A 21,058-nucleotide genomic window follows, 5' to 3' on the forward strand; every position below is an offset into this window, starting at 1 on the left:
CAATCTTCCTCAAAAAATATACATATACATCTAATAGAGTAAATGAACCAATTTCAAACCAATAAACTGAACCAATTTCAATCATAAAATATTATAAATTAAGAGTTTCTCAGAGATGTTTCAAGTGTTTAAAAATTTTAGCTGCACAGCAAGATGCCCAGCTAAAAGACTACATTTCCTAGCCTCCTTTGCAACTAATGAGATACAAGTGTAAGTCATTACGTAGCTAGATAGGGTGGGGAAAAACTTAAACAGGGCTTGCTTAGCTGAAAAGCATATGTTAATTCACCACCATTCCTCCTATACCCCCCTTCACTCCAGCTCCTTCTTCAGCCTGGAACACTGACGTGAACTATAACTCCAGCTGTTAACTTGGAGGCTAAAGTGACCTTGAGTATGGAAACCATAGGCTATGGATGACACAGGAGAAAGACAGAAGGATCCTGTGTCCCAAATGACTGCATGGAGCTACCAAAAGACCCTTACACTGCCTTGCTCAACATTTCTTCTACATGAAAGAAAAGTAAACATCTATTTCACTTAAGATATTATTTGAGAGTTTACAACATATATAACTAAATGCAACTGACAGCTGATAAACAGGGTCAAAAAAGAAGTATATAATTACTGTTAACTCTAAACGTAAAATTTCAGAACATTTTTCACACAATATATACTACTATTACAAGTACTAGCCAAAATAGTAAATGTTAAGGGAAATGGCTGGTAACTTTAGTTAATAAAGTTCATTAATATTATAAAAATCTCATTTCAGAGAAGTACAAATATATTATTTTTTAAAGTTATTTAAGCTACTTGAGTACTTTGTAGCTTTCAAACTTATTAGTATTGTGTCATCAATAAAATGAAATATCCATTTTCTTAAATAGTAATGTCCTATTATCATGAAAATTACTAATTCATAAAGCCTGCCCCTCCTACCATTCCAATAACAATGTAATTGACCAAGAGCATTCGTTTTTAGCCATTTCTAGGTTGTGGAAAAAAGAAAAAGCCATGAAAATGAAGCTATATAAGTATTTAACTGTTTTGCTCGGGTAATGAAGATGTACTTCATAATTCTAATTCCATCTGAAATGAGCTAAGCAAGTTACTTTAATTACATGTGTGACTCATATATTTCACATTTTTACACTAATAGCACAATAGATTTAATACATGTGCAATAATTTATGGGTCTTTCAAAATACATGTCCTTTTGGAAACAACTAAAAAAACTTTATATATACAGAAAAGAAAACAAAAAGGGAATCGAAATGCCCCATGACAAAAAAATCAACCCAAAAGAAGAACAAAGTTGTAGGATTCACACTTACTGATTTCAAAACTTACTATAAAGTTACAGTAATCAAGAAGTATGGTAATGGCATAAGGATAGACATATAGACCAATGGAATAGAATTGAGAGTCCAAAAATTAACCCATACATCTATGTCTAACTGACTACTGACAAGGGTGCCAAGACGATTCAATGGGGAAAAAAGTCTCTTCAACAAACAGTACTGAAACAACTGGATTTCCACATGCAAAAGAATGAAGGTGGATGCTTACCTCAAACCATTACAAAAATTAGGCCAAAATGGATCTATGACCTAAAGGTAAGAGCTAAAACCATAAAACTCTTAGGAGAAAACACAGGCGTAAATCTTCATGACCTCAGATTTGGCAATGGATTCTCTTAATTGACACCAAAAGCATGAGCAGTAAAAGAAAAATTGATAAACTGCATTTCAACAAAATTAAAAAGTTTTGTGTATCCAAGGAAATTATCAAGAAAGTAAAGACAACCTACTGAACACGAGAAAATATTTGTAAATCATATATCTGATAAGGGTTTAACATTCAGAATATATAAAAAGAACTTGTACAACTCAACAAAAAGATAAACAACCCAACTTAAAAATGGGCAAAGGACTTGAACAGATAGTTTTCTAAAGAAGATATACAAATGGCCAATAAGCACATAAAAAGATACTCAACATTATTAATTAGGGGAACACAAATTAAAACCAATGAGATACCACCTCACATCTACTTTCTTCATATTAAGCTGGCCACCAAGTCCTGGTAAGTCTACCACCATAATGTCATCTCTAAATGTCTTCTTTGGAAGGTTAAAATACGAGGAGATAGTTCAAAGTAAAAGAAATGCAAATGGTCCTTAGCCACAGAAGTCATAAGTTGTCTCATTCAAAACAAAAACGCCTCATTCGTAATTAAAATTATACATGACTATCACTTCAGACCTACTAGGATGGCTTACATCTTTTAAAAAAACAAATAACAAGTGTTGACTAGGATATGGAAAAATTGGAACTCTCATACATGCCAGTGGGAATGCACAATGGTAAAGCCACTTGCAGAAAACAGTTTGGCAGTTTCTCAAAAAGTTAAACATAGAATTTGCCATAACACCCAGCCATTCCACTTCTAGGTACACACCCAAAAGAAGCGAAAACAGGACTCAAACAGATACCTGTATAGCAATGTTCATTGCAGCATTATTCACAATAGCCAAAAGGCAGAAACAACCCAAGTGTCCATCAATAGATAAATATGATAAACAAAATGTGGTATATACAAACAAAGGAATATTATTCAATCATAAAAAGGAACGAAATTCTGATACATGCTACAACATGGATGAACCTTGCAAATGTTATGCTAAACGAAAGAAGCCAAACTCAAAAGGACAAATACTTATAATTCCACTTATATGAAATATTTAACATAGGTAAATTCAAAGATATACAAAGTAGATTAAAGGTTTCCAGGGGCTGGGGAGAGGAGAGAGTGGGGACTTACTGCTGAATGAATAGTTTCTGTTTGGAGTGATAAAAAAATTTTGGAAATAGGGGCCGGCCCACTGGCACAGTGGTTAAGTGCACACATTCCACTTTGGTGGCCCAGGGTTCACCGGTTCAGATCCTGGGTGAGGACATGGCACTGCTTGGCAAGCCATGCTGTGGTAGGGGTCCCACATATAAAGTAGAGGAAGATGGGCACAGATGTTATCTCAGGGCCAGTCTTCCTCAGCAAAAAGAGGAGGATTGGCAGCAGACATTAGCTCAGGGCTAATCTTCCTCAAAAATAAATAAATAAATAAATAATTTTAAAAAAATTTTAAAAAACCATTTAATACAGTGATATCAAAAAAAAATTGGAAATAGTGGTGACTGCACAACATTATAAATGTAATTAATGCCACTGAATTGTACACTTAAAAATGGTTGAGTGGGCCCTGATGGCCTAGTGGTTAAGTTTAGTGTGCTCCGCTTCAGCAGCCCAGATTTGGTTCTAGGGTGCAGAACCACACCATTCTTCTGTCAGTAGCCATGCTATGGTGGTGGCTCACACAGAAGAACTAGAAGGACTTACAACTAGAATATACAACTATGTACTGGGGCTTTGGGGAGGCAAAAAAAGAAAGAAGACTGGCAACAGCTGTTTGCTAAGAGTAAATCTTTAGAAAAGAAAAAAAAGGTTAAAATGGCAATATTTATGATATATATTTTTTACCACAATTAAAAAAATTTTTTTAAATCTGTACATTGTTCTTAAGCGATTTTTGGTATAAGTAAGCCCAGAGAAAATTGCTATAGTAATAATACTTTTGAGGAATTCTATTTTTTTTAATCTGGGTTCCCATATTCATCTATTATATTTTCTTAACTGCAACACAATTTCTTAAAAACTCAATATTCCTAGGAAATATTTTTATGTTGTAGAAAAACTCCTATACTTGAAATAAAAGGTACTCATCGTTCCTGGGGAAAAGGGTCACTCAAAAAAATACACTCACAAATGCTGACATTTAAAAACTTACCTCAAATTTAAACCATTCAGAGTTCCACTGAGGGTTGAGGGATTTCGGATACACGTCTGTTTTAAAGGTGGTATTACCAAATTTTACCTAAAAACAAATAAGAAACAATTCAAATATAAATATCCAAAATGTGAATAAAAATAAAATTTAATGTCAGCCACCAATGGGAGGATTAGCCACGGAGGGGAAAAAAGACAACTATCCTGAGACCAAAGGGAAGAAAGTATGGATGGGTCCAGGTAAGTTTATAGAATACATCTGGAACAAGAGATTACCCACTGTTCTGCTTGACTAGCTCCACAGGGAAATTAAAAACAGAGACCATTATGTCAGCACGGAGGAAGGAGTCGGTATGGCCTTTACTAAACACAACCTCAAACGAAAGCAGAAAGTCTTAAGAGCAGATGACCAGCAAAAACAAAATCAGAAGGTAAAAGGCCAGCTGACTCTTACTCTACTCTTACAGTGCACGGTGACCAGCACGAAACTAGGATCATTAGCGGTTTTATGTTTCTACCTTCGGGGGCAAGAAAGGGGATGGATGGGCAGACTATCTTATTTCATAGCCAGTCTTGGCAAGCACTAAATCATGAAGACCCAAAACTACGTAAATCAGAAAGAAAGAAAGGCAGAGAGCAGGCTAATCCCTGGGACTCGCTTCCAACAGCGAATGGAGATTGTGAAACCTCAGACTCGATTTGAGAAGTGGTCAGGAAGCTTAAGAGCTAATTTCCTCCATTTCTAACAAGTTCGTACAAAGCAATAAGAAAAAGATCAACAAACCAACAAAATAAAGGGCAAAAGCCATGAACAGACAATTCAAAGAAATGGAAATAAAGATGTCTTTTAAATATAGTGAGAAATGATCGACCTCATTCATGGCAAGAGAAATGCAAATTAAACCAACATTTTTACTTATCAGGTTGGCAAAGATCAACAAGTTTGAAACCACAATGTTAGGGAAGCACTTTCATACTCTGTTGGTAGGAGTGTAAATTAGAACAATTTCTATAGAGTGCAGTTTGACAATACATATTAAAATTTTAAATGCCTATATCTCTTAAGTTCATACAGAGATGGTCAAGACATATATAAGCAGCATTATGGTAGCAAAAGACTGGAAACAACCCAGATGTCCATCAGTTTGGAACTGGTTAAATGCAGTAAATAAAGCCACACAACGAAGTGCTAAAGAGAAGACTGAAGCAGTTCTCCATGCACTAGGGTGGAACAGCATCCAAGATACATCTTTCTACTACAGAACAGTGTGTATGCCATTCTTCGCGGCAAAAAAAAAAAAGGACAAAATGTTATAAGGTATATAACAAATGCCTATATATGCACAGATTATTTGTAGAAGGATATACAAGAAATTTTTTTTTTTGGTCACGAAAATTGGCCCTGAGCTAACATCTGTTGCAAATCTTCCTCTGTTTTTTTTTCTTTCTTTCCTCTTCTCCCCAAAGCCCCAGTACATAATTGTATATCCTAGTTAGAGGTCATTCTAGTTCTTCTATGTGGGATGCTACCACAATGTGGTTTGATGAACAGTGTATAGGTCTGCTCCCAGGATCCGAACCAGCAAACCCCAGGCTGCCAATGCGGAGCAAGGAAACTTGACCACTCGGGCATGGGGCCGGCCCCGACAAGAACTGTTAACAGTGGCCATGACAAAGAACAGAACAGCTTGGTTAAAGGAAAGGCCATGAGAGCCTGATTCATTTTATACCTTTTGAATTTTGAACCATGCATATATATTAACTATTTTTTAAATATATTATTTTAAAATTCAAAAACATCAAAAACTAAAACAAAATTCAAATGGCAAAAACTTTATTTTGATTCAAATTATAAAATTCTCAATTTACTTCTGGGAATTTATCCTAAGAAAAGCACTTTCACATAAGGCCCCCTCCCCAAAAATATACAAAAACCGAAATAGTCATTCAACAGGAAAGTGAATAAATGACACGCTCCTACTAAAGAAGGAAGTCAGTCAGACGTACTGTTAGGGGAAGATCTCAGTGACATAATAGCTGAAAACACCAAGTAGCAGAATATATAATGTAAGATTACATCTGTTTCTAAAAATATGATACGCAAATTTTTTTTTTAAAAGAGGGGAGAAAGAGTAGATGAACACACGCCAAGAAACTGACAATTGTCTCTGAAGAAGACTGACAGGGTTAAGCAATACCATACAGTGTAGAAAGTAAGAAGTGGGGTTTTCAAGTTATATTTCTAAGTATTCAAATCTTTTGTAATGGAAGCTATTCATGGATTACTTGCATAATTTTTTTATTTTCTTTAAAGATCAGCCCTGAGCTAACATCTGTTGCCAATCTTTTTTTTTTCTTCTTCTTCTTGTTCTTCTTCATCTCCCCAACGCCCCCAGGACATAGTTGTATATTCTAGTTGTAGGTCCTTCTGGCTCTGCCATGTGGGACGCCGCCTCAGTACGGCTTGATGAGCAGTGCTAGGTCCACATCCAGGATCCAAACCCGCAAAACCCTGGGCTGCAGAAGCGGAGCAAGCGAACTTAACCACTTGGCCACAGGGTCAGCCCCATTTCTTTTTATTTTAAATCATAAATGTTAAAGAAACAAAATTTAGGGGCCAGCCCAATGGCGCAGCAGTCAAGTGCGCAGGTTCCGCTTCGGCGGCCCGGGGTTCATCGGTTCGGATCCCAGGTGTGGACATAGCACCAGGTGGCACACCATGCTGTGGTAGGCATCCCACATATAAAGTAGAGGAAGACGGGCACGGATGTTAGCTCAGGGCCAGTCTTCCTCAGCAAAAAGAGGAGGATTGGCAGCAATTAGCTCAGGGCTAATCTTCCTTAAAAAAAAAAAAGAAAATAAGAAAATTTAATGAGGGAAAAGAAATTTGAGAATAGAGGCTACTGCTCATTTACTAACCTAATTTTCACTACATTTCAATATTCAAAGTATCAAAGAAATACTGTTTAATTTACCTAAAAATTGCCTAATTTGAAGTAAAATATTGTTAGTATTTATAAAACTTAAAACCATTCAAAAGCCAAATGTACTTAAGGGTTTTGGCTCAATTGCTAAAAACAGCATACCATTTTTCAAGTTATGATTTCAGAGCCCTCTTCAGTTTTGTCCCACTATATTGCAGTGCCATATTGTGCCTTTTTTTCTTTTTTTGGTCAACTGTCCATTCTAGATAGAGTAAACACCTGATAGTCTCCACACTGCATTAAATAAAGAGAAACAAGATTTTAGAAAAAGAAAAAGGCTGGAGTGTGTATTTTGCCAACACTGTGGTGATTCTCCTTCTAAACAAGAGTCACTGTTCATTTAGTCTGATTTAATTCAAAGGAGATTTTATTACTCAGCAATTAAATGAATGCCTTACAACTTTGTTAAACACCAGGGATTTTAATGAGATTCCCTAGTAAAGTAAAAGCATTCTTGCTCCCCACTCATTAGCTAAATTACCTTGAGAAAGTTATTTAACCTGTTATTTAAGGCTGCTTCCTCTCTGAAGAGCAGGGCTGCTGTGAGCCTTACAAGAGATTAATGCATGTAGAGACCCAGCAAAATGGCTGGTACATAGAAAATACTCATTAAATATTAATTTCTTTTCTTCTCCCCGTTCCCTCAAAGGCTCCCGGATAAACACAAAATGAAAATGTAGGTTAGCGGCAAGAGTTTGTAACATGCACATTAATATGGAGATATATTGCCATTAGTACTTCCCTTGTACGGAATCCCATCCCATTCATCCCGGAGATTCCTGCAAGAATAAGCATCTTCAAATACTACTTGGTCATCTTCAATGGCTTCCTAAACGCCTCACATCACATACAGTAGAAATTCCCTCAACCAATGCAATCAGGACCAGTATTTGATCAGATAATCAAGTCATTTGGTTAAATCAGAGAAATCATTAAAAATGATACAAACAGTAAACATTTTAAGATAAAAGATATAAACAAATATTGATCCCTCTATCTTTTAATGAAAGACTAAGGCCTCTTCTTTGAGTAAAGGGGCACTCTGTAGAGTGCTGCATCATCTTTTTTGTGTAAACCACACGCCCATAATGTATCATCTGTGATTGCCACTTTGGGTTTCTTTAAAATGTGGTGGCAGAACTCAAAATCACTTGTAAAAAACTATGAACATAGAATCCTAGATTTTTTACAATCTTCATCTAATTGAAGAGTCATTTTTAGTGAGTGTATCCAAAAGTCTTTACATAGCATTATCAACTTCAGTTTCATGCTTATTTCACCAACTTATATAAGGTTTAAACAAATTACAGTAACAAACAGTTGGCATAAACAAGTTCGGAATAAACACAACTGCCTCTTGGTGAAGTATAATGGCCAACTGACAGGAGAAGCAGCCACTCAGGCACACTGGAAAATAATCTAAAGACATGAGGAATTCAGGACTGTGCTGAGGGAAGGAATGCAGAGCCCCAGGGACTGTAACGAGTCAGTTAATGAAAGTTGGTTAAGAGCTTCTACTGTACAGACTTCTCCCCCTGCTTTTCAGACCACTTGGTAATCTGTAACGCCCCCTTACCTAGTCAAATTTTGCTTCCCACTTCTATTCAACAAGAACCCTCCCTTCAATTACAAATGCTCTATCCTTTCTCTTGCTTTTACCAAGTTTGTCCTATTCATCTGAAAAATGCCCCTTTTTCCTCTCTGCCTATGGAACTGTTACCATCCTTCAAGCTTGGCACAAAGATTTCTCCTGACTAGCCCAGGCTTCACCATGTCCCTCTCCTGTGAGCCTCCACAGTACTCACCGTCTCCATCACACAATTTATCCCTTTGTTATATTGTAATCCTCCATTATGCCCTTTTTCCTGCATCAATCTTTCCCTTTCTGCTGGACTATTCCTATTAGCACACAAATATGTTCTAATAGCTTCTAACATATTTTTTTTAAAGTACTAAAAGCTACATATTCCCCAAATACCACACTATTTCTCCCCTGCCCTTCAGAGCCCTATTTCCTGAAACAGCTATTCCTGCGGTTCCTTGCCTCCCGTGTACTTTAACCCTCTTTAACTCACTCCTATGGGCCTCTGTCCTTATCACTCCTCTCCTCAAGATCAGTAACAACTTCCATGTTGCCCAATACAGTGATTCTTCTGTCCTCTTACTTGACCTTTCAGTGTCATTTTATAGTTGAGGGTTTCCTCTTTCTAGAAACTTCCTCTCTTGCCTTCAGAGAAATTACTTTCCTGATTTTTCTGCCCCCTTTTAGCTGACAATCTCAGTTTCCTTCCCCTCTTCCTCTAACAGACCTCTTACTGTCAAGTTTTTTCAAGGATCCATCCCTCTTCTCTCTCTCCCCCTAAGCCAGAGGTTTGCAGAAAGGAAAGAAGCAGGTCCTAAGGAAGCTTCAGAAATTTCTAGGGGCGTTTTTTGGGGGAATCGTAGTAGTATTTAGTGAGGAAGGGCCAGAGATGCTAGGTGTCCTGCAATGCAAGAGACAGGCCCCAGCAATGCAAAGTTATCCCATGTCATGACTTTCAAAAGTCCGACCAGTCACATGGGTAAAAAACCTACCTAGAACTTAACTCAGTTTTACAGACAAAAGTGTTGTGATGGGGTTTTAAAATACATAGTTGTCAAGAAATGCAACCATTATGTAAAGTAAGGGGCAACTCTGTTTCTTTCCCGTAAGTTGACTATATTGGACAATCAGATAGCCGATGACAATGAGGACCCACCTGAGATGCCAGAACTACTGGCTCCCTTTGTGTAAGACTAGTCGTATTCACGTGATTTGACAGCTAGGTGAGGCACTCCCTACCCCGGTCCCCTGCTTTATTTTCTCCCCAGAGAGCACTTCTCACCATCTAGTATACTTTATCTTTTACTTAATTTTCTTCTTTATGAACTCCCTCCTCGCATGAAAATCTAAGTTCCATAACTACAGAAATCTTTGTTTTATTCATTGCTATATGCCCAGTATACTGTACTATATCCAGTACAGTGCCTGACATGCACAAAGGCTGAATACGTATGCATGGATTCAATCTGATTACTTCATATCTTCTACTACGGTCATGAGCAAGTGCTTCCATACTGAAATACATATTAAAAAAATACTTTCAGGGCCAGCCCAGGGGCATGGTGGTTAAGTTCAAGTGCTCCGCTTTGGCAGCCTGGGGTTCACAGGTTCAGATCCCGGGTGCAGTCCTAGCATCACTTGCCAAGCTACACTGTGGTGGCATCCCACATAAAATAGAGGATGACTGGCACAGATGTTACCTCAGGGTCAACCTTACTCACCAAAAAAATAAATAAATAAAACTTTAAAAAATTTCCTTTCTCTGCCTTATTACAATTAGAGTATTTGATTTTGTTTTTTTTCAGGAAGATTAGCCCTGAGCTAACATCCATCACCAATCCTCCTCTTTTTGCTGAGGAAGACTGGTCCTGAGCTAACATCTGTGCCCATCTTCCTCTACTTTATACGTGGCACGCCTGCCACAGCATGGCTTGATAAACGGTGCATAGGTCTGCTCCCAGGATCTGAACTGGCAAACCCCAGGCCACTGAAGCGGAGAATGCGAACTCAACCGCTACACCACCAGGCCAGCCCCTAGAGTATTTGATTTTTTTTAAACTGTGAGCATAGATGGTTTATATTAGCTATGAGTAACATGCCAAGATAGTAGAGGGTAGACTTCAAAATATCTGCTATATAAAGGGGACACTGGGTCTCACAAAGTTGAGAAGCACTGGCCTGTAGGAGTTCATTTTTAACTCACACCCCATTTCTGAACACCATACTCACAAACCAAACTTCCTCCTTGCCAACTCCCATTAAAGGTCCTAAAGACATCTTAAACTTAACATGCCCAAATGGAAACTCATTCTCCATCTACTCAATCAATGTCTGTCACTCCCATGGAGTCTCAGAAATTACCCCAAAGACTCCAGAAAACTAAGAGTCATCTTTTAGTCTCCCTTTCCCTGGTCCCCTATCCCAAACTACCAACGAATCCCCTCGAGTCTATCTGCAAAGTGTATCTGGAATCATCCGCTTCTCTCCATTACCAAAACCATGACCTTGGCCCTCACCACCTCTTTTTTGAACTGTTATCGAATCTCGTAACTAGCTGCCTGCTTCAGCTCTTGCCCCGCTTCAGTCCATTCTCCAGAGAGCAACAGACGTGCTCATCTTAACTGCTTCCCACTCAATTCAGAATAAAACCCAAACTCCTAATCAAGGCCTCTGAGGTCCTGCACGACTGGCTCCGTGACTAACTCTCCCACTTTATCTTACACCACTTCACTCACTACCTGCCAGCCACACACGTCTTCTTTCTCTTCCTAAAACAGAGCAAATCTCCTCGGGATCTGCCCTCTGCTGAGACTCCTCCTCTTCCAGCCTCTCGTCTGCCCCACCCCTGGCCTACACACACAAATACACTCCCTGAGCAGCCAGGTCCTTCTTGTCCAACAGGTCTTTCCTTCACTGACACATCGTCAGAGGCCTCCCCTGATTACTCAACCTAAAGTAAATATTCCCTGTTACTCTCTTTCTACTGTTTTCTTTCATGGCATTCACCACAATTTGTAATTATATATTTAATCACTTCTTTACATTTTAAGGTCTGTCTCACCCATCAAAATATAAACTCCATAAACGTGGGAACCAAGTCTATTTTGTTCACCATTGTATATGCATGGCTAGACCAGTGACTAGCACTGGGCCTGGCAAATAGCAGACATTCAGTAACTATTTGTTCAAAGAAGGAATTAATGAGTTACTCTTGAATCCGACCCCTCCTTCACCAGCAAAAACCATCTGATACCAAGGTCTAACAATTTTACCTAAGAAACGTCCCTCAAATTTTTCTCCTCTCAACCGTTGCCAACGCCACTGCTCAATGTGCACATATCACCTGCATAATTTTACCACCTTCTGAAGTGATCTCTCTGTCGGATCTCTCACCTGTCCAGCCCGTCAATAATGTCACCATTCAAGTAATCCTATAAAGAAACAGCCTAATACAAACACCACTTATTTCATTTCTATTTAAAAAGCTCCCCCGTCTTACTCCTGCTTATAGAAGGAGAAATTCTTTAGCACAGAAAACGAGGTTTGGTTCCAACCTACATTTCCAGCCTTATCCCCTACAACCTTCACTACCCACACATCCCCTTTGACTCCAGACACATCCCAAACTAACATGGTTTCCTAAATATACCATGTATTCCCTTCTGCGCCTTTGATGTTCCCTCTGCCTGGTAAAACCCTGGCTGTTCTTTGAGGCCCAGCTCAAATATCACTTTTTTAGGAAGCCTCCCTAAACCTTCAGAGACAGAATTAAGCTTCCATATTCTACAACACCATTCATCCTCTTGTCTGGCAAGGCAGTATTAGCACAGTGGTTAAGAAAACAGACCACAAGGCTATAGAAATTTACAAGGTTAAGTAACCTGAGGCAAATTATTTACTGTTCCTAGGCCTCAGTTACGTCAAGTGTAATAAAGGATAATAACAACACAATAGCAAAACTGTTGTGGAGACTAAGATTTACAAAGTACTTAGTACATACCTGGCAATAATGAGAACCAAGGCACGCTGGCTATTAGTTATTAACCTAACCTGTGTGGTCAGTCTCTGATCTACCTGAACGCAAAGACTATGCTTTGGTAATCTCTGTGTCCACATTACCTAACATCTGGTCCAGGAACCCACCCAGTAACTGTTTCTCAACTGACAATGAACTTGTGACTAAGAATTACCATGGAAATGTTTGGGGGGAAAACTTCAGTTTTTAGGTCAGAGAACCCTTAGGGAACATAAAGAATATTCTATATTGAGATGAAATCTGGCTATATCTTATCACGTATCTATCAACTTTAAGCATTAACAGCCCAAATGATTATTGTTCTAATGCTCTGACTCATCATGTCAATTTTTACTACAATTTTTACCTGGCTTCTTTAAGACCACATTATTACTTTCCGGGCCCTAGGCATGCGCTAATTTGCATGAGTCTTAAACTAATCATTAGATTTAAAAAGCAATTTTGCAATTTAAATCCATGGCACTTAATTGGCTTCCTACCGCAAGGGACTAAATTACACTGAAACAGCTCATCAGACCCGCCAGTCAATACAAGAGCAGAAAGTGTTACAGTTGCCTTTTAGAACTTGCACTGATGATTCAGAAAACATCATCCTAGAGCGTGGATCTCCTCGCCTTGTAGGTTTCCAACTGCCCATAACGGACTGGATCTACATTCTTAAACATCTCCATCACTCTAGCGTGAAGCGCCGCCCCTCCCCAAAAGAAGGGCGTGTGGATGTGTGTGTGTTTCAGTGCCCGCGTGGCCACGCCTTGGGATCTCCTGACTGGCAGGTGGCCTGTTAAGAGTCCTGACATCAGGGTCACCCCAGCATGCAGAGCAGTAACAGCCTCCCCGCGGGCGGACAGTGCCGCGGACGCCTGCGAGCCGTGCACCCATCGCATGGGCTGCAGTGTCGGCAGGCAGCCCTCGAGGGACGACTGGACAAGCACCACATACGGGGGGCGGTCAAGGGGAATGGGCTGAGGGGCTGGGGCCAGGTGGGTAGGATCCTTCACAGGGCTTGGCGCTCCTGGTGTTTTGAGGGGCAGGACTTTGCACCAACCTCCACGAAGGCATCAGTCAGGTCACTAGCTCGGTCCATCACGGGCAAATGGCGCCCGGCCACGATTTTCACCTTCAGCTTCCCGGGCATCGTCTCGGCTTTGGCCTCTCCTCGGGCTCCTGCAGAAACAAACAAGCGAGTCTGCGCCGAGCGCCAAGCGGGCGGGGGAGGGGCGGGAGCGCGCGGAGAGCGGCGCGCGCCGGCGGGAGCGCGCGGGGTAACTGACAGCGGATGGCGCGCGGGGGCGCGCCGCGCCGGCGGCGGCCACTCACCCTCGGAGGAGGAAGGGGGACGTCCGGCGCGGGAGCCGAGGCCTCATTCCGGAGAGGCAGCCGGACGAGTGGCCCTGGTGGATTCTTCTGCCCCGGTCCCACAATGCTGGCAAGAGAAGCAAAAGCCAGTCAACATCCCGTTCAGCGTCTGCCGCCCAGACAAGTGTTTCTCCTCCCCCCAAGATGGCGGCTCTCGGGGCGTGGAGGAAGCATCGATCATTCGGCGCTCGGCCCCCTTCGCGGGGGAGAAATGAAATGCGCGGAGAAAAGAGCTAGGGGGAGGGGCGGACTTCGAGGAAGCTGGAGGACAGGGAAATGGGTCGAGCCCTGCATCATCCACCGAGTCGGGGCTGTAGCTTAGTCTCCTGCTGCCCTGCAGAAAACGTGCTCCGTCCTCCGGGACCAGGCGCTGGTGTGGCTCAGTGATTTCTCCGCGGGCCGCTGCCACGCCACCCGCCAGCGACGCGTTTCCGAAGGGCTGTGACAGAAGAAGCAGCCGTGGAGACTGCTAGAGGACCTATTTCAATCTGCCTTTCACGACCCATTAGTGGTTATTAAAATCAATTTAACTTTTCTACCTGGAAGGAGTGGAGTTTTTCTTTTATATGAAATAGAGGAAGAAATTTCAGGGACATCTCGGATGGTCGAATAAGTGCTCTAGAGTAACATTTTGTATTCAGTCATATACACGTGTACTGTGCACTGGGTTACAGATGTTGCTGTAGGGCTTGGGCAAAACAAAAACTTTGAAATTTCAGAGCCACCGCTTAAAGGAGTTTGCCCTGTGCTCCTAGGTGGTCTCAGTGTGCTTATTAAGCGTCTACAAGCTTTATCTTTAGTTAAAAACCAGCGGTGCTGGCAGGAGTTCAGGATCTCCTACTACAGGAGATTATGGTCAACTACAAGAAATGGACCAGATGAGCTAAATTAAACATCTTGAAGAATCGACCCAAGTATATATATATATACATAAAAGGGCTAAAATGAGGCATAATCTGTAGGCTCAGGCCGTGAGAAAAAGATTAGGGAAACTGAGGCACACACACAGGACGTAACACAAATCGCTCCATACCGAATATCAAAAACAGCATTAACAATACATGCCATATCAAATACCAAAATCAGCATTAAAATTCCGGTGGGAAGATTATGCCACTGGATTCATCAGGAATGGAAAATTCCCGAATGAAGGTATCAGGATGATCTTTTTAACTCTAACAATGACTCAGCAGGTTAAGTGGTCCAGGCACTGGTGGCGCAGAATTCTCTTTTCAAGGCAAAAATTCCTTCTCCTGTGGAAGTCTTGTTCACGTAAGTGAGAAGTTGGGTTCCCAAAAAGAAAAGAAAAAGGCTACCTCAAAATAAGAATTTAAAATATAAACCTCTGACTTGTTGGACTAGAGAAAGCTTTATCCATTCAAACTATGACAAAAGGAAAGAAGCCACTGAAGTTCCCATGCAAATTTCCTTAGATCCACCTGCAGCTGTTTGTGGAGGCAGACTCTTAGCCACACTCTCAAGGTCAGCCACACTATGTTATCAGCTAATTCCGGTGTGTTTTGTTTTGTTTTGTTTTGGTGGTAGAGTTAAAATAGCATTTTTACTGAAGTCAAAGTATTACCATACTAGCAGTTCTTTTTTTTTAATACCGAAACATAAAAAAATCAGAAAACTGAAGTTTAGCAACAGTCAATAGGAAGTAATGCACTGTATTACAAGATGTTGTTAAGTAAAAAAATTTGCAAATTGCACAATTAGAGGTTAGCAGTTGGGCTCCTAATTAGTAGCCTGTAAAGTACTTGTACATACCTGTTGCCTTAGGCTTCATCAGCAGGAGATTATAATTAAAATGCTTCCTGAAGACTTTTTTTAGTAGAATTAAGCCTGACCAGTTTGCTTTGTAATAATTGTACTAGTTTATTTTAATTACTGCTGGGAACAATGCTGACTTTCCTGACAAATCTGTCATTATCTGGTTCTTGATTTTCTTCTTTAGCTTAAGACCTTGCCACTCTTTTTGCATTTCAGAGCCTGCAGTAATAACAAGAGTTAACATGTATTGAGTACTTGCTGTGTATCAGCTACTGAATTCAGTGCTTCACAGCTTTGAAGCCTCCCTAAAATCCTACAAGATAGGAATTACCAGAAATCAAGGCTTGGCAAAGATATGGTGATTACCCAAAGTCATGGAACTGGTAAGATTGAAGTCAGGTTTTGTATCTAGACAATGTGATTGGAAGAACCCATGGTCTTTAAAGGCTACGTGTAGTTTTCCAATAAACTCTGTTTTTCTCTCTGCCTGGAATGGCATTCCCATAGTCATCCTAGCAAACACTTAAGAATTCATAACTCAGCTTAACTGTCACTTCTATTGTGTTCCCTGATCTCATTACTAATAAACATACATACTCTCCACTCTCACCTATATGCTACCGCTGAATCTAGTAAGTACATCTGTTACTGCATTGACCATATACATAATTATTGATCCATCTCTCTCTCCTCTATTAAACTTTGAGCACCTTGAGTGGGGGGACCTTTTCCTACTCATCTCTCACTTCTCAGTTCCTTGCCCTGTACCCTTCATGTGATCCACAAATGCTTGAGGCCTCAAATTTGAGTAACGTTTAACGCCCGTACTATCACTTTACTCTCTCGTCTTTCTTGGCTTGCTTTCTTGGCTTCCTAAAACCTTCCTTTTATCTCTCTCCATCCCTTCAAGGTTAAACTTGTCAGGGGTGCCCTCTCCTCACCTCCCAGGCACTCCTAAAACTATTTCTGGGCTTAGTTACCATCACTCTACCAAAACAGCTTTCTCCAAGGCCAGCAGTAACCTTTGATTGCTTAATTCAGTGGACAGTTTTCATTTTACATGACTCTCAGTAGCATTTGACCCTGTTGGTCACACTTTCCTTGAAATACTCTTTCTCTTGGTATTCAGCTACCATGCTTCTCCTACCTATTCTGCTGTATACGTCTGTCTTCTCAGCCTGTTCACGGTCCTTAACAAATAGGTGTTTTTCTCGGTGTTCAGCTCTTGGCCCTTTTCTCTTCTAACTATAGTCTCTCCCTAGGTGAGCTCATTCATGTCCATAATTTCAATTTCTATTTCTATCTGTTTAGCAAAGGAGTCTCACATTTTTATCTTTTTTTTTTTAAGATTTTATTTTTCCTTTTTCTCCCCAAAGCCCCCCGGTACATAGTTGTATGTTTTTAGTTATGGGTCCTTCTAGTTGTGGCATGTGGGATGCCGCCTCAGCATGGCTTGATGAGCGGTGCCATGTCCATGCCCAAGATTCAAACCAGTGAAACCCTGGGCCGTCGCAGCAGAGCACACGAACTTAACCACTCGGCCATGGGGCCGGCCCCTCTCACATTTTTATCTTTAGCCCACAACTTTCTTCTAGGATCTGTGCCCATAGGCAACTGCCTAGTTCCTATTTCCACTTAGAATATCAAAGTGACCTTAAAGTCAACATATCCAAAACTAAACTTATTTTCTTTACGTCTCCGCAGCTACAACAGCAATTTCAACAACAGAATAAAAAGCCGGGTCCTCCTCCACTATGTTCCCCATCTCAAACAGTAGCAATCCCAGCTACTTAGTCAAGTGCCCAAGCCAGAAGCTCACTGGTTTAAGTTTGGGGGTGGATACAGATAACTGCTCGAACTCAGTTCAGTTATATTTGTTTTGATTTACTTCTAAAGCAGCAAATCAGTTGAGTAAAGGGTAAAAATGAACCAAATAGGCAGCTAGGTAGGCTCATCTTCCCGTTGTTTCCCTCACATTTCATAAAGGCATGTCTAATGTACAGTGGGCATAGTGGCCACATTGAGTACAGTGTTCTCCAGATTGGAAGATTCTTGAAACAAAACACATTGCTTTGTATCAGTTCCTGTCAACGCACTCAGTGAGCCATGTCACCCCCATGTAATGACCAGGTTTTAGGCCTTGCCTTTCTTATGGTGCCAGCACCTGCACAAGCTCCCTTTATTAGTACCTGTACTGCAAATCCTGCAAGTTTTCCATTTATGTCTACTTAAGGCCTTTGTGGAAAACTAGCCACAATTGACCATTATGGTTGAATCTTCCTCTTCCTTACCCTTGACATCCGACTAACCACCAAGTCTTCTTGTTTATAACTCCTACGGATCTCTCAAAACCGTCTGCTTTCCTGCATTATTTATCACCTGGAAGACTGGTATCCCCACTTCTACACTTTTTGCTTCTAATCCATTCATCATAAAGCAGCCCACGTGATCTTTTTAAATAGCAAATGTGTTTGTATTGCTCTGTTTTAGGGAAATTTTTTGTCCAAGATCAGGAGACACTCCATTATTCTTGTCAGACACTTTTCTTTATAAGAAAGTAAAAATGTTCAGAACTTAAAGGGAGAGACCTCAGTCAAAAGTGGGTTTTTATCTTATTTTTGCCTTGCTGGGTTTGTTTAAAGTCAAACTATAACTCTTCACCATGGTAATCTATCACCTTATGCTGGATTATTTCAACGGAATTGTTGTTTGAATGAATTATTCAATTTCAGTATCTACAAACTGAAGTAGGTCCCAATTCACCTCAGTTCATGGGATCCAAGTTACATACTTGACCCTTAGAAGTTTTAACTCGACACTGTATTTCCTGTTATGCACACCATTTTTCCTTGACCAATTAGGTAGCACTAATAGAGTTTTTATGATCCTATAAGCCATTATCTTCACAGAGACACTAACTGTAACATTAGTTGAATTAATTACTTTGATACTTATTTTCCCGACCCCTTTGTTAACTTCCATTCTTTTCCTGTTGTTAGTGGACTGGTCCAGTAATGTATCTAGTGTACCTTGCAAAGCAAAGATAGATACATATATTTACTAAATTTGTCAAGAGCAAGATTTAACTTCCAAACTGAACTCACTGTGGGCTAGTGTTATTTAAAGGAGGAGTGCTAACAAGTGTGGCAGTAATTATTAATTACTGCAATTGATGGGAAGAGCAAAAGCAAGCTGAATCTATGGCTAGTGTCCCTGCATAGCCCACTGTGAGATGATGCGTATTCATTCTATTCCAGACAGCTGCCTAAGGGATTTCTAAACCTGCTGTAGGTTCTGTTGCTTCCCACAGGAGGAAGTAGTTTCACACATTACAGCTACCGTACATGTAGACAGCTATTGCAATTCAGATGAAGTGGGTTGAAATTTTAGCAATACTTATGGGAACCATATTGGACCAAGAAAAGTCAATTACATGTCTTTTAATACTAAAGATGTTGGGGCTTGAATACATATTCCAAGTATAAATTCAGCACATACCCTGGGACCTAACTCACTGCTTCTCCCCTGTGGCTTTGTCTTTCCTCCCATTTGGGTAAAGAAACTGACCCACCACCACTAGCCCCAGCTAAGGGAGGTTTGCTCAAACATCCCCTGACACATACTACTCTTCAGTGTCTGTCTACTGCTATGAAGATAAAAACCAAAATTTCTCATCTGTACTATGAGATTCTATGTGATCTGGCCCCTGCCAACTTTACTAGCTTTATTTTTCATTGACCCTGCCACTGACTTATTCCAACTGCATTCGTCTCTTTTCAACTGCAAAGCAACACCATGTTCCATTTCTTAATAATTGATGTTGGGATAACTGAAAGCTGTATGGAAAAAAGGAAAAGTTGAATGTATTCCTCACAAGATAATAATTGAAATTTATATCACAGACAAAAAATTAACATCTTTGATATATAAAGAGCTTCTAAAAGAGCTTTTGAAAAATAGATAAGAAGAGTAAACAGATGGTTCACAGAAAAAGAAAATCGAATGGTCCTTGACCATATAAAAAGATGCTCATAATAAGAAACATGCAAATTAATACCATAATGAGTTGTTGTTTCTTGCACATTGGATAGGGAAAAATCCAAAAGTTTGACAACATACTCTGTTGGCAAGGCTGTGGGGAAATGGGCATCATACATTGCTGGTGGGAATGCAAAGTCGTATAACCTATATGGAAAAGAATTTGGCAATATTCAGCACAGTTTCAAATTGACCCAGTCATCTCACTTCCAGGACCCTATGCCAAAGAAACAATAACAAAAGCACAAAAAGTTGAGTGCACAAGGCTATTAATGGCAGCACTCTTTGTAACAGCAAAAGACTAAGAACAACATATATGCCCATCATAAAAAAGACTGGTTGAATAAACTATGTTATTTTGCATAGTTAAATAATATGCTACTATAAAATGAATGAAGACCATGTCTATATACTACTGTGGAGTAATCACCGGGATATACTGGGCAAGCATTAAAAAGAAGCATGTTTAGAAAAAAAAGCAAATCTCTTTTTTTTTTTGAGGAAGATTAACCCTGAGCTAACTGCTGCCAATCCTCCTCTTTTTGCTGAGGAAGACTGGCCCTGAGCTAACATCCGTGCCCATCTTCCTCCACTTTATATGTGGGATGCCTGCCACAGAATGGCTTGATGAGTGGTGCCGTGTCCACACCTGGGATCCAAACCGGCAAAACCCAGGCTGCCAAAGCAGAATGTGTGAACTTAACCGCTGCACCACCAGGCTGGCCCCCAAATATCTTTTATCTAAGAAAGGGGAGGAATAATAATATGGAGAAACATATTTGCATATATTATTTTTAAATGAAGGGTAAACAAAAACTAATAAAAATGGATACCTATTGGGGCATAGAGAAGATAGGATGGGTGAGATAGGAAAGCTAAACTTTTCAGAAAAGTACCTTGTTTTATAGCATAGACTTTGGAAACATGTAAATGTTTTACATAATTATAAAGCAAAAAAAACCCAAAACATTTTAGTTGAAAGCAAAATGAAATAAATAAAATTAAATATGTAGAGAAATGGCACATTAGCCACATAGAAAAGAATTATTCCAAGTGCCAGTAGAACCGTGAATTTATCTATACATCCCTACTGAGAAATATCCTAAGGAAAAAATAACTGAAAAGAAATCTTTTTTTTTTTTAAGATTGTCACCCGCGCTAACATCTGTTGCCAATCTTTTTCTTTTCTTCTTCTTCCCCCCAAAGCCTCCCGGTGCATTGTTGTATATTTTAGTTGTGGATCCCTCTGGTCGTGCTATATGGGATGCCGCCTCAGCATGGCCTGAAGAGCAGTGCAATGTCCCCGCCCAGGATCCAAACCAGCGAAATCCTGGGCCACCGAAGTGGAACCCGCCAACTTAACCACTTGGCCACAGGGCTGGCCCTGCAAAGAAATATTAATCTGTTTTGGTAATCATATTTTAGTAATATTGGTGCTGTATA

General features: G+C 40.2%; 1 protein-coding gene across 50 annotated transcripts in view; it reads right to left on the reverse strand.

Annotated features, from left to right (window-relative positions):
• Positions 1–14,038, reverse strand: part of C2CD5 (C2 calcium dependent domain containing 5) — an 88,826-nt gene extending 74,788 nt beyond the window's left edge. For 44 of the 50 annotated variants that reach the window (XM_070270069.1, XM_070270075.1, XM_070270059.1 and 41 more), the window contains exons 1-3: positions 13,766–13,990; positions 13,494–13,612; positions 3,848–3,934 (exon numbers count right to left, since the gene is read on the reverse strand). In XM_070270069.1, the coding sequence (XP_070126170.1) occupies positions 3,848–3,934; positions 13,494–13,583 (177 nt within the window). In that variant the 5' untranslated portion in view covers positions 13,584–13,612; positions 13,766–13,990. Of the gene's footprint in view, positions 1–3,847; positions 3,935–13,493; positions 13,613–13,765 lie in introns of all 50 variants that reach the window. The other 6 variants (XM_070270080.1, XM_023643239.2, XM_023643232.2 and 3 more) reach the window with 5 other exon arrangements.
• Between the last annotated feature and the right edge of the window lie 7,020 nt (positions 14,039–21,058).

Source organism: Equus caballus, chromosome 6, assembly GCF_041296265.1.
Source record: "Equus caballus isolate H_3958 breed thoroughbred chromosome 6, TB-T2T, whole genome shotgun sequence".
NCBI lineage: Eukaryota > Metazoa > Chordata > Mammalia > Perissodactyla > Equidae > Equus > Equus caballus.